Source organism: Boleophthalmus pectinirostris, unplaced genomic scaffold (genome assembly GCF_026225935.1).
Source record: "Boleophthalmus pectinirostris isolate CB_2022bp ecotype Guang Dong unplaced genomic scaffold, ASM2622593v1 HiC_scaffold_1, whole genome shotgun sequence".
Lineage (NCBI taxonomy): Eukaryota > Metazoa > Chordata > Actinopteri > Gobiiformes > Gobiidae > Boleophthalmus > Boleophthalmus pectinirostris.
Window position 1 is genome coordinate 16,207,679 of NW_026570970.1, and position 14,355 is coordinate 16,222,033.

At 39.8% G+C, this 14,355-nt stretch overlaps 1 protein-coding gene across 2 annotated transcripts; it reads right to left on the minus strand.

Annotated features, from left to right (window-relative positions):
• Window position 1: 1 nt before the first annotated feature.
• On the minus strand, window positions 2–10,287 carry gsk3ba (glycogen synthase kinase 3 beta, genome duplicate a). Of its 2 annotated transcripts, none has more exons than XM_055156518.1 (9): window positions 10,208–10,287; window positions 6,271–6,381; window positions 5,970–6,100; window positions 5,723–5,829; window positions 4,517–4,614; window positions 4,311–4,406; window positions 3,575–3,761; window positions 2,726–2,824; window positions 2–2,615 (listed from the first exon to the last, which is right to left on the minus strand). In XM_055156518.1, the coding sequence occupies exons 1-9, from the start codon at window positions 10,271–10,273 to the stop codon at window positions 2,545–2,547; spliced, it is 966 nt and encodes a 321-aa protein (XP_055012493.1). In that variant the 5' UTR covers window positions 10,274–10,287; the 3' UTR covers window positions 2–2,544. The 2 variants fall into 2 exon arrangements, with proteins under 2 accessions (XP_055012493.1, XP_055012451.1); XM_055156476.1 differs by having other exon boundaries at window positions 4,299–4,406.
• Between the last annotated feature and the right edge of the window lie 4,068 nt (window positions 10,288–14,355).

Consider the following 14,355-nt stretch of genomic DNA (forward strand, 5'->3'; position numbering starts at 1 on the left):
CTAATTTCCAGGCTATCCTACTCTTTATTTAATGCAAATTACAGTACCAGGGAACTATTCCTCAGAGCACGCAGAGGGAATATTTACAGAGGCGCACATTTAGCATACCTTCACAGAACAAAAAGAAAAGAACAAAACAAAAAGGAAATAAAAAAAAATCAGTCACAAACAGAGGCATTCAAGTAGTATTACTGTTATACAAGATAGTTGTATCTTTTTCTGTTTTTCTTTTATCTAATCTTAGATAAACCCAGTCAGCAGGTTACACATATGCTCCATTTTGACAGGCATATGTCACCAGCTTATGTCCTTGTATTTATTTTTTGGTAACCACTGTGGCAATTATTAATAGAGCCAAAAGAGAAGTGATCAGACTTTTTGGTGGAGGATAGTAACACGTGTCATGAATGCAAAAATTACAGCAAGCAGTTTTAATGGGAGAAAGGCTACATGACTCTGACCCCTTTAGGTGCTACTGAATCCCCCCAAACATATGTGACACAGAAGGAACAACAAGAAACAACAGAATACATTATTGCCTCTGAGGATGGCTCATCACATCTATGTCATAGTTTGGCTTTGGTAACGCAACAAACACTGTGAGAAATACATAACCTACTGTAAATTATATACAGTAAATGAGGCCTTTAAAGACCCCTGTTGCCATTGGAAAAAAACAATACCCACCAAGTTGGCCACTTCATGGTGGTTTGTGCACATATGTCCATGATAAAACATCTTGTAAAATAAACATCTTCAACTAAGGACTGCTTCCTTATTATTAATGTCTGTATATTACATTAAATGTGCAATGACAAAAGGAGGGAGTTTAGGTGGAAAGGGGAGCACAAAACCAGGTGCACCAGTGCTTTGTTGATGTGTTTTTGAGGAAGCCAGGACATTCAACAGCACCAAAGGGAGAGTCACAAAACGAGTGGGGACTTGGGGTGAACAAGGCGAAGGTGTATGAAAGCAAAGGCACTCCAAACTATAGTTACACTATACATGACTAGTTCTTGTTACAATAATACAGCGGTTCCTACTGTACTGTACAGGTAAGATTGAACATATGGCTGGATAAAGCTCATCATCATCTACAGAATCATCTGATTCTGTTTTTTTAAACCTTTTTTTTCATTCCCTAACCTTTGTCATCTTTGTTTTTGCTCATCAACAGTACATGGGTCTGCATATATACATACTTCGAAACACAACATGGAAAAATAACATAAAAAACAAACAAGTCAGACTTTGAGAGGAGCATTTATACTGTATATACAAATTCAGATGTTTTTGTAGTTTCCAACGGGAGTATCTCTGTAAATAACAAGCGTAGGCTGTACCAGGTGGCTCTATGTGCGTGGAAGGAGAGAAAAGGCTTCTTGGGTAATGTTCAGTCAGTGGTTACAACATGCTAGGCTCGGCGTCGCTCTGGTCAAACACAGAACTGTCAGAGACTCCCATAACAAGAAAAACATAAAAACAGATTCAAAGACAACAGGAGAAAGAAGTGAAGATGTGCTGCTATAGAAACACTTAAGAGTCAGTACACAGAGGGGACATAGAGCAGTGCCCTAAAACCATCTAGAGTTTACAGAGAAAAAATAGTGCTGGAATTAAGTGCACTCCAGCAAAAGAAGGAAAACTAAATAGCTTTAAATCTACTTCCATAGTCTTAAAGCAGCCACAAATATTGCAGCTGCTCTGCCAGATATGAGCTCACCATAAATGATTTCTGAACCATTGTAGTTAATATACATATATCTATATATACCTTTTTTACATAAGGAAAAGTAATATATAAACTGTGTATGTATGCATGTTTTTGTATTGTATGTATAGAATATACAAGCACACAGGACCAGATAAAAGTCACATCCATAGCAATCCGACCGCCTGGGTAATAGAAAATATAATAAAATAAAAACAATTTGCCGACCATTAAAAACAACCCCAGGCAAAACAGAAAAGAAGTAACCTGTCCAAATGTGACCCCTGCTTGCGTCTCTCAAACATCAGCTTGTCATGCATCCGGGGACTGACTGTTGGGATGGGTGTGAAAACGCGTGCCTCATGCCTGTGTCTGCAGAAACTGGAGGTGGAGAGTGAGTGGTCCTAACTGTATTCAGGCCATGCACTACAGGGGAACCGAGGGGGAAGGGGTGGCCAGGGGACTGGGGTGGGGGGCAGAGGATGCATAAAAATTCAACACTGTAAGAGCGGGCCAAAGATTTAGAGCTTTTTTCTATAGATTGTCCTCTTAAGAACATTAGCAGGCTAGCATTGTGATTACATTATATCTCTGGCACATGGCTTTCCACTGACAGGGCACAGAGACTGATGGGGCGATGAAGAGTCTGGATGAGTAAGAGGGGCTTTGTTTGGTTTGTGGCTGTGGCACGGGGGCTGTGGCTAGCTGCTGACCCCGGAACTGTCTCAGCAAGGTTGGGCTACTGTTGCCCCCCTGGCCTGGGGCAAAGAAGAGGCCTGGGGCAAAGGAGAGGCCTGTGGGCAAAGGAGAGGCCCACGGCGCTGCACCAGGGCTCAGGAGGTGGCATTAGAGGCTGAGGCGGAGGCCGTAGTGGTAGTGGGTCCTCGCTCTGTGTTGCTACCATCTGTGGGCACAAAAACACACCATTAAACAGCAGAATACGGACGTTTGCTAAAAGGAGAAAATAAGCTGCATTCCCTTTAAATAGCTCTCAATCTAAACAGAGCCAAGTACCTGTGGTAGCAGAGGCATTGGTGGGAGTGGAGGCTGCAGCCTGACTGCGGGCGTGAGCAGGGATGAGTATGGAGGCCAATGAGGGATTACTGGACAACTCTAAAAATGAACCATAAAAATATTCAGAAAAAAGCCCTAGGCCTGTTAGTGTTAACTTCCGAAATAATAAATGCACCTGATTTCCTTAAAGGATCTAATAATACTGTTTGTTTAGTAGTATGTTTGGTTAATCAGTGCCATAGCTACCGCAGAATGCAATGACTTATTTGATATAAAAACAAGAGATCAGAGCACGTTTGATCAGACTGCCAAACCACATGTAAAAGGCAGCCTCCGTGTGAAGACCTAATTTGTATCTCAATCATAACCATTTACATAACACTGGCTCGTTTGTCATTATAGGTTCATTAGATGGAAATGGAAATCATAAGACAAAATGCAGTATTTTGATGGAGTAGGAAAATTTAAAAGGGCCCATATTACACTATTTTCTGATCTTTGTTTTGACATCATTTCCTCAACAAAACAATTCCCGGAGTTGTGTTTTGTTTTATTCACACAAACCATGCATATTTAGGATGAGTTCTTCTCTCAAACTAAAAACACAGACTAATAATGCAGGATTACTGAAATGTGTGAATGAAACAAAACAACTCCAGGTATAATTCTGAAAAGGAAACAACATAATAACATGACTTAAAGCTCACAAGAGTAAATTTTGCGTAATATAGGCCCTAAAAAAATACACTGAACAACAGAAGGGAACAGAATTAGTTAATTAACTCAATCCAAATGAAAAACACTGAACAACACAAACTTGTAAACGTGTGGTGCGACTGCCGTCAGTACCTTGAGTGGTAAAATTGAAGAGGGAAGGCTTCTCTCTCCCGTTGGGCAGTTTGACGTTGGGGTCACGCAGCTCGTCAAAGAAAGAGTGAGCACAGGCCTCGAGCGGCGTGAGGCGGGCGGTGGGCGTGTACTCGAGCAGGCGCGAGCACAGGGCGATGGCCTCCGGGGGAGTACGCGGCCGAAACACCTGAACACAACACAGTGGGATTGTAGCAAAGGCTGAACTTAGAATGAGTTTCCTGTAAAGAATGGATTAAATAAACTAAAGAGTAGAGATCGAGCGATATTGGGGTTTTTCATGGCCGATGGAGATACAGATTGTAATACAGAGCAACCGATGATAAGCTCTGCCGATATTTTGTGAACGATATGTAGGACAGATTTTCTTTTATTATTTTCCCCAATCTCTGTAATTAAAATTGACCACAAAACGCACCCAAAGCAGTTTTGTAATCAGAAACCTAAGAAAGCAGTGTAGTCACGTTTTGTGTAAATATCTCTTTGTATTTAAGTATCAATATAAAGCTGTATTTTGAATATAAAGATGTGTATTTTTAGACAGCACCAAAACTAAATATCGGTCTGTGCTGCAGATTTAAGGCCAATAGATGATAGGCTAAAAATTCCAGATATCGGCCTGATATATCGATCTATCTCTACTTAAGAGTTTACTAGTATCATGCAGATATTGTGAGTTTACTTTGAGAATTAAAAGGGCTCATACTTTTTGACCCACCTTAGTCCAAGGATGTGCCTTGATCTGGGGGAACTTGAACTCAGTGTAGTTGGGGTTCATTTCACGGATCTGCTCTCGAGTCGGAGTACCCAGAACCTACAGACAAACAGACAAGATAGAATTAGGAAATGTGGGCGTAAAAAACAATAATGAAAAACTACTAAAGCCTGTGGCATATTGAAACAATCAGTTTCCTTTAGCCGTACCTTTATAATTTCAACCAACTGATCCACACCACTGTCACCAGGAAAGATCGGTTGTCCTAGCAACAGCTCCGCCAGCACGCATCCAGCTGACCAGACATCTGTGTGACCAAACACAAAAGTACAACATGTGAGTATTAAATGAAAAGGCCCTATATTTGTTTTTTACAGTCTCAAACATTTATTTATTTATGTTGAACTGTAGATAGCGATCCAGCTATGTGCATATAAAGGTCCTACATTTAGAATAACGGACTCTCTTGTGCTTTAAGAAATGTTATAATGTTGTTACCTCATCATCATCATGTTACCATCATAATGTTCCACCTTGTGATGTCATGAAATGGTAGCTTTCAAGTTATATTACTTTTTACTTTAATTTAGTGGCAATTCCTGGGTTGAAATGATCCAAATGATTCTACTGAAGGTGAATGGAGCTTAAAAACACAGAGGAGAACTTCCTGTGGCTACATTTATCTGATGACGGTCTGAACAGAAGACGCAAAAGTGGCGTTGCGTGTCTTCACTTTTTATTCCGTGTTTAGACAAGCGTTATCAGGAGGATATCTGCGTGCATACGGTGACGTAAAAGTGTGTGGAATTCAATTGGGTAAGCATGCCAGGCGGCTAGGTGGTGATACTAGGTGGTGATGTGTGACGTAAAAGTGTACGCGACGTGAGCAGATCTGACCAGAGTTGTGCGTCTTGGGCAGTGTAGACGGAACTTTTCCACTCTGGAGGGTGGTTTCAGATTTTTGCGTTTTTAAGCCCCAAAAATGCTGTCACAGTCAAAACGAAAGGCACTTCCGATAAAATATTTTGTCATTTTTACCCGCAAGCGTTCTCATGTGAACAGGCCCTGTATTACCACATGACATCACGAGGTGGAGAAGAGTGCTTTCTGTTTGAGAGCAGAACTCAGCCTAAATATGCAGGGTTTGTGTATCATATTTGTGTGAATGAAACAAAAGAGGTATGTTTTTCATGGGGAAACATGATAACATAGATTATAAAATAGTGTAATATGGGCCCTTTGACAACAACTTTCCAGCAAACAGCAAAACCAAGATCAATATCTGGAAATAGAGTGGCTCTGAGGGATGGGTGTAGAGAATAAATTTACCCAACGGAGGTTTTAGTAAAGTGCACCTTAACTAAACAGTGGCTGATTTGACCTGAAAGCATTAGAATAAATCAGTAACAGTGTACCTATGCTTGAAGTGTAGTCAGTGGCTCCAAAGATGAGCTCAGGCGCTCGGTAATAGCGAGAGCAGATGTAGGACACGTTGGGTTCTCCACGGACCAGCTGCTTGGCACTGCACATACAACAAGATGGTTAGTTTACTCTAGCAGGGGTTTGTGAATATATTTAACCAAACCCTACCCCCAGAAAGCTACACAGTGCACCTTTAAACAAAAACAGACCTACAATTGGACATCAGAAAACATCTCTCACCTGCCAAAGTCACAGAGTTTTAGAACAGCAGTCTCAGGGTCAAGCAGCAGATTCTGGGGTTTGATGTCCCGGTGGCAGATCCCAAACGAGTGGATGTAGGCCAGGCTCCTAAACAACTGGTACATGTACAACTACAACACACAAACACATGCACACACAAGTTAGGACACCGCAAAGAAATCATGTTTCCAATACACTATGTTTTATTAGCAGCTGTCGACTGGCTGACATCATTTTTTCTTGCTTATCGTTTTGTGTTGTTGTAGAGACGTATTAGAATCACAGAGAACAAGAGTTGTACCTTGACATAAACCATGGGCAGGGTCTGTTTGGCTCGGCTGTAGTGTCTGGCCACTCTGTACACCGTCTCCGGAACATAGTCTAGGACCAGATTCAGGTAGACTTCATCCTTCTGTAGAAAAAAAAAAAAAAAAGTTATGAGTGGAAGTGGCTAAAATCTAACACATAAAAGTAGCCCATATTTTGAATTCTGCTTTTCCACTCTTTGTTAGAATCTTCTGCTGGGAAAAAGCTGTTTCGAAAGCACTCATGGATTTCCTCTAAGACGAACTGAGAATCAATTGTGTAGTTTTTCCCTGCGGGCAGAAGCTGGGGCCTGCGTCACCGTGACCCCAGGAGCCTCAGTGGTCGCAGACAGTGACATCATTTACACACTTCCTGATTAGGGCCTGAACTCTGAGCACACTGACCCACAAGCAACTTCCCTGGAAAAGTATTGATGGAGAAGGTACTTCCTTTTCCTCCAATTCTCTGAAGCAGGTCTACGCTGAATGAGTCAATGGAGTTCTTTGTGAGAGTCTGATGCAACCGTCAAGATGGCGCCCTGATACCTGATAAAGTACTAAGAAAGACTTCATGATTAAGACTCAATTCAGAGCACAAAGGCGGCTTTAAAAGTGTGTCTATCCATGATTTATATTTTTTATTATTTTAGCTACTTGGTTACTCAACTAAATTCTATTAAAGTGAGAGAGAACATTCAGCCCCATTTATCTGTGGAAGACTTCTGCTCTATGACCTATTTAGCTTTGGCCAGGAGGGGGTGCTGTGCTTCCCTCCTGTCAGATATGGGCACTACACGCCTTCTCTGCACTTTGTTTTAACCCTCACTAAACACTCCAGTCTGTGCCTCTATGTTCCCCAAGTGAGACCATGCCATGTTCATTGATAACATTTGTAATGAGTACAGCGAGCACGCCGCCTACTGCTAGCACCCCAGCTATATTTAGCCTAGCAACAGCGATGACTCACTTCCTGCCTCACTACAAAGCCACTTCCTTGGCTTGTTCCCAGATAGTTACCCAGGCAGGCATATGATTGGCTCCTGGAGCACACTGAAGTGAATAATTCAGAAAATTGGCAATCAGTGGACAATTTCTATATGATGAGGCGAGAAACAGCTGTCTGGTACTTGGCTTGTTTCTGAATGAACTAAAAATAGATGCAAATTAAATCATTTAAGAGTCAATATGGAAGCTATTTATATAATGGAGAGCCAAAATATGTAGAAATGTTCCAGTCAAATTACAAATTTATAATTAGTCCCACATGGCAAAAACAAAAAATGTAATTGCAATTTTTGTGATGCATTGCAATTGTAATTACATTTGCCAGATGTTTTAAAAGCAGGTTTCTGTTCCTCCATTTAAACACATCCAGGGGCATTAACATTTGAGAAAAGACTGAAATATGAACTGATAAACTAGAATTATTATATTAATATACAGTATACCGAGTTTCCAATTGACACATTTAGAAATGTTAGACTGTATCGAGGTATGTATCATATCGGCAACTTCTTAATGATACGCAGCCCTAAACTGGAGGGCACTTGAGTCTTCTGTTTTTTTCCTTTAACTGTAAAAATAATTGTAGTAATAGTAATAAAAATAAATAAAACTAATGCCAGTGACACCAGAGACATTTTTGCATTTGCATTTTTGTCTCTGATACGACTCTAGAACAGGCCTGTCGACAGAAATTCCTCTAATATTAATTAATAGGCAGAGATTCAAATTCTGGGCCCCCTTTAAGACCCCCCCTGCTCTAGACTTTAACTTTGAGACCAGTCCATGTGGGCAGGTCTGGGAACAGAGGTCAGTTTTGTTCGACAATAGTTAATTTAATTTTTGGGCTGTCTGCACGTAGCCCCGGTGTTTGGACAGTATTATACAACAGGTTAATGGTTAAGATAAAAGGCCTGCTGCATGAGTAGAGAGAAGCCCACAGCAGCAGTTATGTAAGAGAATACCTGGACACATTCAGATAACAGTATTTGTCCCGGTTCAGCAGCAGGTTAATCATACAGCCACACAAACTTTGACATGCCTCCCACCCCTTGACCCACCGCTGGCAATAGTAGTGGTTTGAACTCGCATGCAGATATCTGAATTTAGGCTCTGATCTGAAGCTACTATACATGTACAAGAATCCTCCTCAGATTTAAGTGTTCCTAAGTTTCAGCTCCACTAGGCCTGTCACGATAATTACCATCTCGACTTATTCAATATGAAAGCTGGAACATTATTTTGAGGTCAGTATATATCATGTGTATTTGTTATTTTCATTTCTGGTTATTTTTGGTTATATTATAGCGCTTTGATAAGATCTAAGCTGTAAAAAATTGAATTAATGACTTCTATGACTCTTTAGAGATGCAGACTAACTACCAAAGTATTTCATTCTGCTCTTTAGTTATTTATTGCAGCTCATGATTTTAACAATATTGCGCATTTTGATTAGTTTTTTGTGGTTTAAATCTGCTCTTGGGCATGACAGTGGCATAAATTTGTGTCAGTGCTATTGTTTATTGTCTATACATCTCACTTCAAAATGTGCTATCGTAACAGACCTAAACTCCACAACGGTCTGATACAGGGACTGCCTCACTGCAGACATGGTTTTCAGATTTCCAAATTTGGCCTTTTTAGTAGGTATTAAAATTTTGTAAAAACACTGGTGACATTTCACATCACTGACCAACCGATATAAGGGCCTGTCTCTAAAAGGCAGTGAGATAATTGTCCAGCGTATTGGCTGTCGGCCTTAAATCTCCAGCAGAACCTGATATTTTGTTTGGCCAACCAGCTGCCTCCATATGTATAAGAGTACATGCATAAAGCTTTATTAGAACACTCAAGTCCTAAGAGGGTACTGCGAAATGTGACTACACTGATCTCTTATTCAGTGTGTAGTACAACAAGGTCGTGGATGAGTTTGTACCAAATTCGATAGAGATAATTTGGATAAAATTACCAAAACTGGTTGTATATATTAGACCAAAAATGTCAGCAGAGCTTACTGGCCCTCATTTCCCTGAATTCTCTGGATTGTTAATTGCAAAAAAACCTATATCCATCAATCTCTACTGCCTTTAGCTTTACAGTCCGTGGTAAATCTTTTGTCAAAACCACAATGTAGTTGTCCACCATAAACAAACTTGACCGGCACAGAGAGACTACTACAAAGAACTAAAAGCCCTAAGCGTCTTAAAACTATAAATTACTATTGAGTCGGTGGTGCAAGTGTAAAAAAAAAGGACAGCTCAAGTGCAAAATCACCAATGTCTGTGATCTGCTGAAGTTGACTCTGCTTCACTGACAGACAAGGAAGAGGTTGACGGGGTCCTAAAGAGAAGGGTCTCAAAGTAACCCACAAATGCAATGGTATAGCTGGGCTCCCAGCATGCCGCACTGTCAGCCCCATCCTTAACAGTGTCCCAAAGTTTTCCTTGGCCTATAAAAGTAAGCAGCATTCCCCACTGCAGAGTCATGGTCCCCCCAGAGCTGTGCCAGGCCCACGTGCCTCTCCAGCTGACACAGAGACCTCAGTCTGTCACAGACACTGACAACAGTCTGCAGGAACTCTCCTCTGATTGGGGGCTCTATCAGCTCATTTCCTCGCTACAATGGAGATTCTAACAGTATTTTTTAACATTTTCATTTTTTATTGTGTAAAGCTTTCACTTGAAATACCTTTTAAATGTGTGTTTAAGGTAACTGATGACTGTTACATTATAATATTAAATATTTTAGGATTAATATAAATACAACACCTACATATACAATATAAAACAACAAAATCATTCTGTCACTAACTCCCATCACTGTTTAGGTGATGGTAGTTAATTAGTTTATTTATTACACCCTTACTTTGGGGTAATAAATAATACAGTATTTTCAAAATGTATTTTAAGTTAGGATGAGCAGCATACAGACCTTGTCTCCACTGGAGTAGAAGAAGTAGCGGAGGCGGACTATGTTGCAGTGGTCCAATTTCCTCATGATCTGCAGTTCACGATTCTACACACAAACAAATAAACAATCATTAGGATACATTTTTATTACAGCAGGATTATTTTAAAAAAAAAGTCTTATGACAGAGGTGGGCAGTACTCACGTTTTAGTGATTCACTAAAATATATTTATATTGTACAGTGTATCCTTCAAGTTACAATCTTAATCTTGATTTGTGGTTCCTAAATACTCTTACTTGAGGATTTGTTTGATTACTACTAACAACTTCTACTTGAGTAATAATATTTAGAAATAATAATATATATAATAATAGTTTTTGTCTGCTCTACCCACCTCTGTTTATGACACACTGGTCATCCCTGGACAGTCACATTATTGTCATCAGTGTGAATGAGGCATAAAGAAGCATTCAGTAAGAGCAGAAAAACAGCTCTTCTTTAATTTAGAGGGAATGCATCGACTCAACATAAAGAATGTGTAACATATGTAACAGCACAATCAATGAGAAGAAATGTAAGATTACAGATGTGAACAAATGATGAGGAGCCATTGTCGATATTTTGACACGCGGCCTGTGAAACTACATGTTTATCATCTTTGTATGTTTTAAAAGACCTGAGAAAAAAAATCTGTGTACATGTGCATAATGACACTCAGGAGCAGAGAGCTGTTTGTCCATTACATGAATCAATCATCAAACCATTTGGCAACTCATTTGTTTCTCTTCCTTTCTCCAATCACTAAACACAAATCAGAGCAATATTTGAACTCCATGGATACAATGGCTCTGCTGTTATACCCATGAAAATAAAAATCTGCAATAATCATATAGTCCACAAATAGGATAGACAAGTTGTGCATACATGGCACACTGAAACAGGCTGGCATGGCTCATGTTCAGTGCATATTGGTGTAAGTGTGGCCTAATCACAGTATTTTAAGGACCTATCTCAAAGTCCGGGACAGTTGTTAGTATTCAGTCGTACCTCTGTGTACAAAGGAGAGCCAAGTACTACATGCTATGTACTGGTCACTTATAATAATGATTATATATTATATGTATGGTTTTACTTTTACCTCCTTCTCTGCAGTGCTGGAAAAGTTGCAGGAGCCACAATGATTATTTGATGAACGGAACATAATAATGCATTTTTGTAAGATGAGGAACTAGCGCGAAACAATCTTACATCACCTCCTGTTTGTCATGAGCATCAGCGCTCATGAAGGTCAAATGACTTTTGTTTGATGATTTCAGATACTTTATAGATACCTTTAATGTTGTTAATGTTGTTATTCACACATCTATGTGAGCTGTTAATTGGCATTTGTCTTTGAAGTGCCACTAATGACAATGTTTGTGTGATCCAGACTAATCCTAACATGAGCATACATTTTCCAAGAGGCTGATATGTGATCCTTATATAGAAAGAAGAAGGCCCTATCCCACAATGCACCAGGAGCGTGCTGTGATCCCACCACAGTATTGTCTGACACATTAATCAGATGCAGAGTGACGCACGGCCTCTTCACATGATCACCCTGCTTGTCTTGCCTGTGAAAATTAACCGTTATCTTAGGGCACATCCATCTCATAGTTCAGACAAAAATACAAGAGATGTAATGTCCGATGTATAAAAAAAAGATTAAAAGAAACCAAGTGAAAATCGCAGGTGTGTTGGGGTATGCACTTGTGTAGTGTATAGTCATCATGTGAGGAGACTTAGCCAAAGCTTTGTATAAGAAGCTGCTGAGCTACACAGTGAACCAAGCGTCTGAGTTATGTGAAATATGTAATAAAAAATAAAAAAAATCAACTGAATGATATGGGTGCTCAACCATGTTTAAAACATAATAAGTATAACTCTACTCTTCATACAGGTTTATTTTTGTTGAAATCTGAAACTAATAATTATGATTTAAGCTATGTCCTAGTTCTCCGAATAGGAATGTCACAATATCAAATTTTACTGAAACATCAAGATTTAACAATTGACCACAACTACTGACACCATGAACAGCAAAGCCTTAATCTTTTTCCATTACGTTATAAAGTAATGGTTATAATTTTGATTTTAGATTCCATAAACATGACCTAACTGTGTCCCAGATAAACAAGGTAAACATGTTGACAACAATGGTAATACTGATTTATTCTTAGTTACAAAAACACTGGACATGATGACCAAGTTGTTTTGGTTCTCAAGACTCTTTCCATTCAGAAAGCAGAGCCTCACGTGACTCTCTCATCTGCGCGGCCAGTTTCATTATGGAAATTCAACAGGTTTAAACTTACAGGACTCTCTCTGCTCTGAATCCTCACTACCTAAAGCCCAGCACCTGCAGCCAACTATTAAATCAGAGCTAGTGCAGCTTCTGCAGCTCAGGGAGGGAATTCTGGAGGTTCTGAGCTTTCACATGAGGCCTGCCCACACCGACAATGAGAAAACGTATGTCCTCTATATGCAGGTTAAGGCACTGGCAGCTAGGGCATTCTCCACTCATTAAGAAGTTGCCGATACGATTCATACCTCGATACAATGAACTTTTGATTCGATACGGTATATTTCAAATCAATTCAATACTGTTCAATAAAAAATAATGGCTAAATCGTGGCTGTGCTATTAAAAGTCTTTGTTAAACCACTTCTTGTGAAAAGTTCATACGAAACCCAAACACTTTAATCGTCAAAACAGTGAAAATGTCAAATGTGTCGCATAAACGAGTTTCCTTCCTGTAAACAAGCAACAAAACTGTACCGCTGTAGCAAAATAATTTAGTAAAATAAAATAAAAAATACTCTTGGCGATAAATCGATACAGCAGCCCATGATATCGATACTGTATCATCACATTAAACGATACGATATTTAAATATTTTTGCACACCCCTAGTGGCAACCCATTTCAGTTGTGACTGTCATACTTTTTTAAAACAATAAGCACGCAGACTACACACAGTTCCTTTAATGTGACAAAAAAACAACCAGATATTCAGTATAAATCTAAAAGTGTTTATCAATTAACCATCTATCCCGACATCTCTGGCCCAAACTGTGTAATGTTCTTCAGACGACCACCTGCCAGCTAACCACATGCTAACCACAGTCTCACAAATGACTTCATGGTGGCTGTGCATGCAAGGCTAGCTCAGGCCCCGAAAGCGTGTGACCACAAACTGTTTGACTTTCTGTGACAGATGGCCCAGCTAATGAATGACTCCCCCTACACACGCGCACACAAAGACACACACACACACACACACACACGCACCATTTAGCGGCACCGTTTATGTTTCAGGGGGAGAAGTGACCAGCACCTGCCGTAAAACCAGGCTGAACGCAGAAAGGGTTAAACAGGCCAGTGAAGAGCAGAGGTATTTTGTTTAACAGAGGTGGAGCAAAAATGGTTCTTAAACAGTAGTAGCATCTGAATGAGCAAACATGAAAGCAACCCTGCGGTAAAATAGAAAAAAAGAGGAGGAAAGGAAACATAATGGTGGTATTTTCAAAGAATACTGATCTTAATATTAGTTCAAATCTGCATAGTACACACAATTCCCAGCCCAGAATAAAACCATAGACCATTTAGTTTCAAGGTAAATGTTTGACCGGCAAAATTCTTTATCAAACCCACTAAATATAATTATGTCCTTTCACTAGCCAATTCTTTTGTATCCTGTGCTTCATGTAACAATAATTTTTCAAGTTTCATACAGTAAATAAATGATAAAATCACCAAATAACAAAATAACTGATCCTATTGGGACCATGTTAAGCAGTTTTTCTCCATGGACCTATAGCCTGGCTCAAGACTGGTTTAAACAGCTGTGCGCCTGGCCATCTCCAGTCCTGCATGTGTAAGCAGTGAGCTAGCAGCAGGAGCAAGACAATGTGGCCCCAATGACGGAGCAGAAGCCATCAGTCAAATCTATTCAAAGCACAAGGGGAGGGCTCCTCGGGGCACCGCCAGGGAGGAAATATGGCTTCAGTACTGCTAAGGCTGAAGCTAATATTTAACACAGTTTAATTGACTGAAGAAAGCATCCTACTATCATGTTCAATTTCCAGAGAAAACAGAGGATTTATTCAGATATCCAAACTATAAAACATAT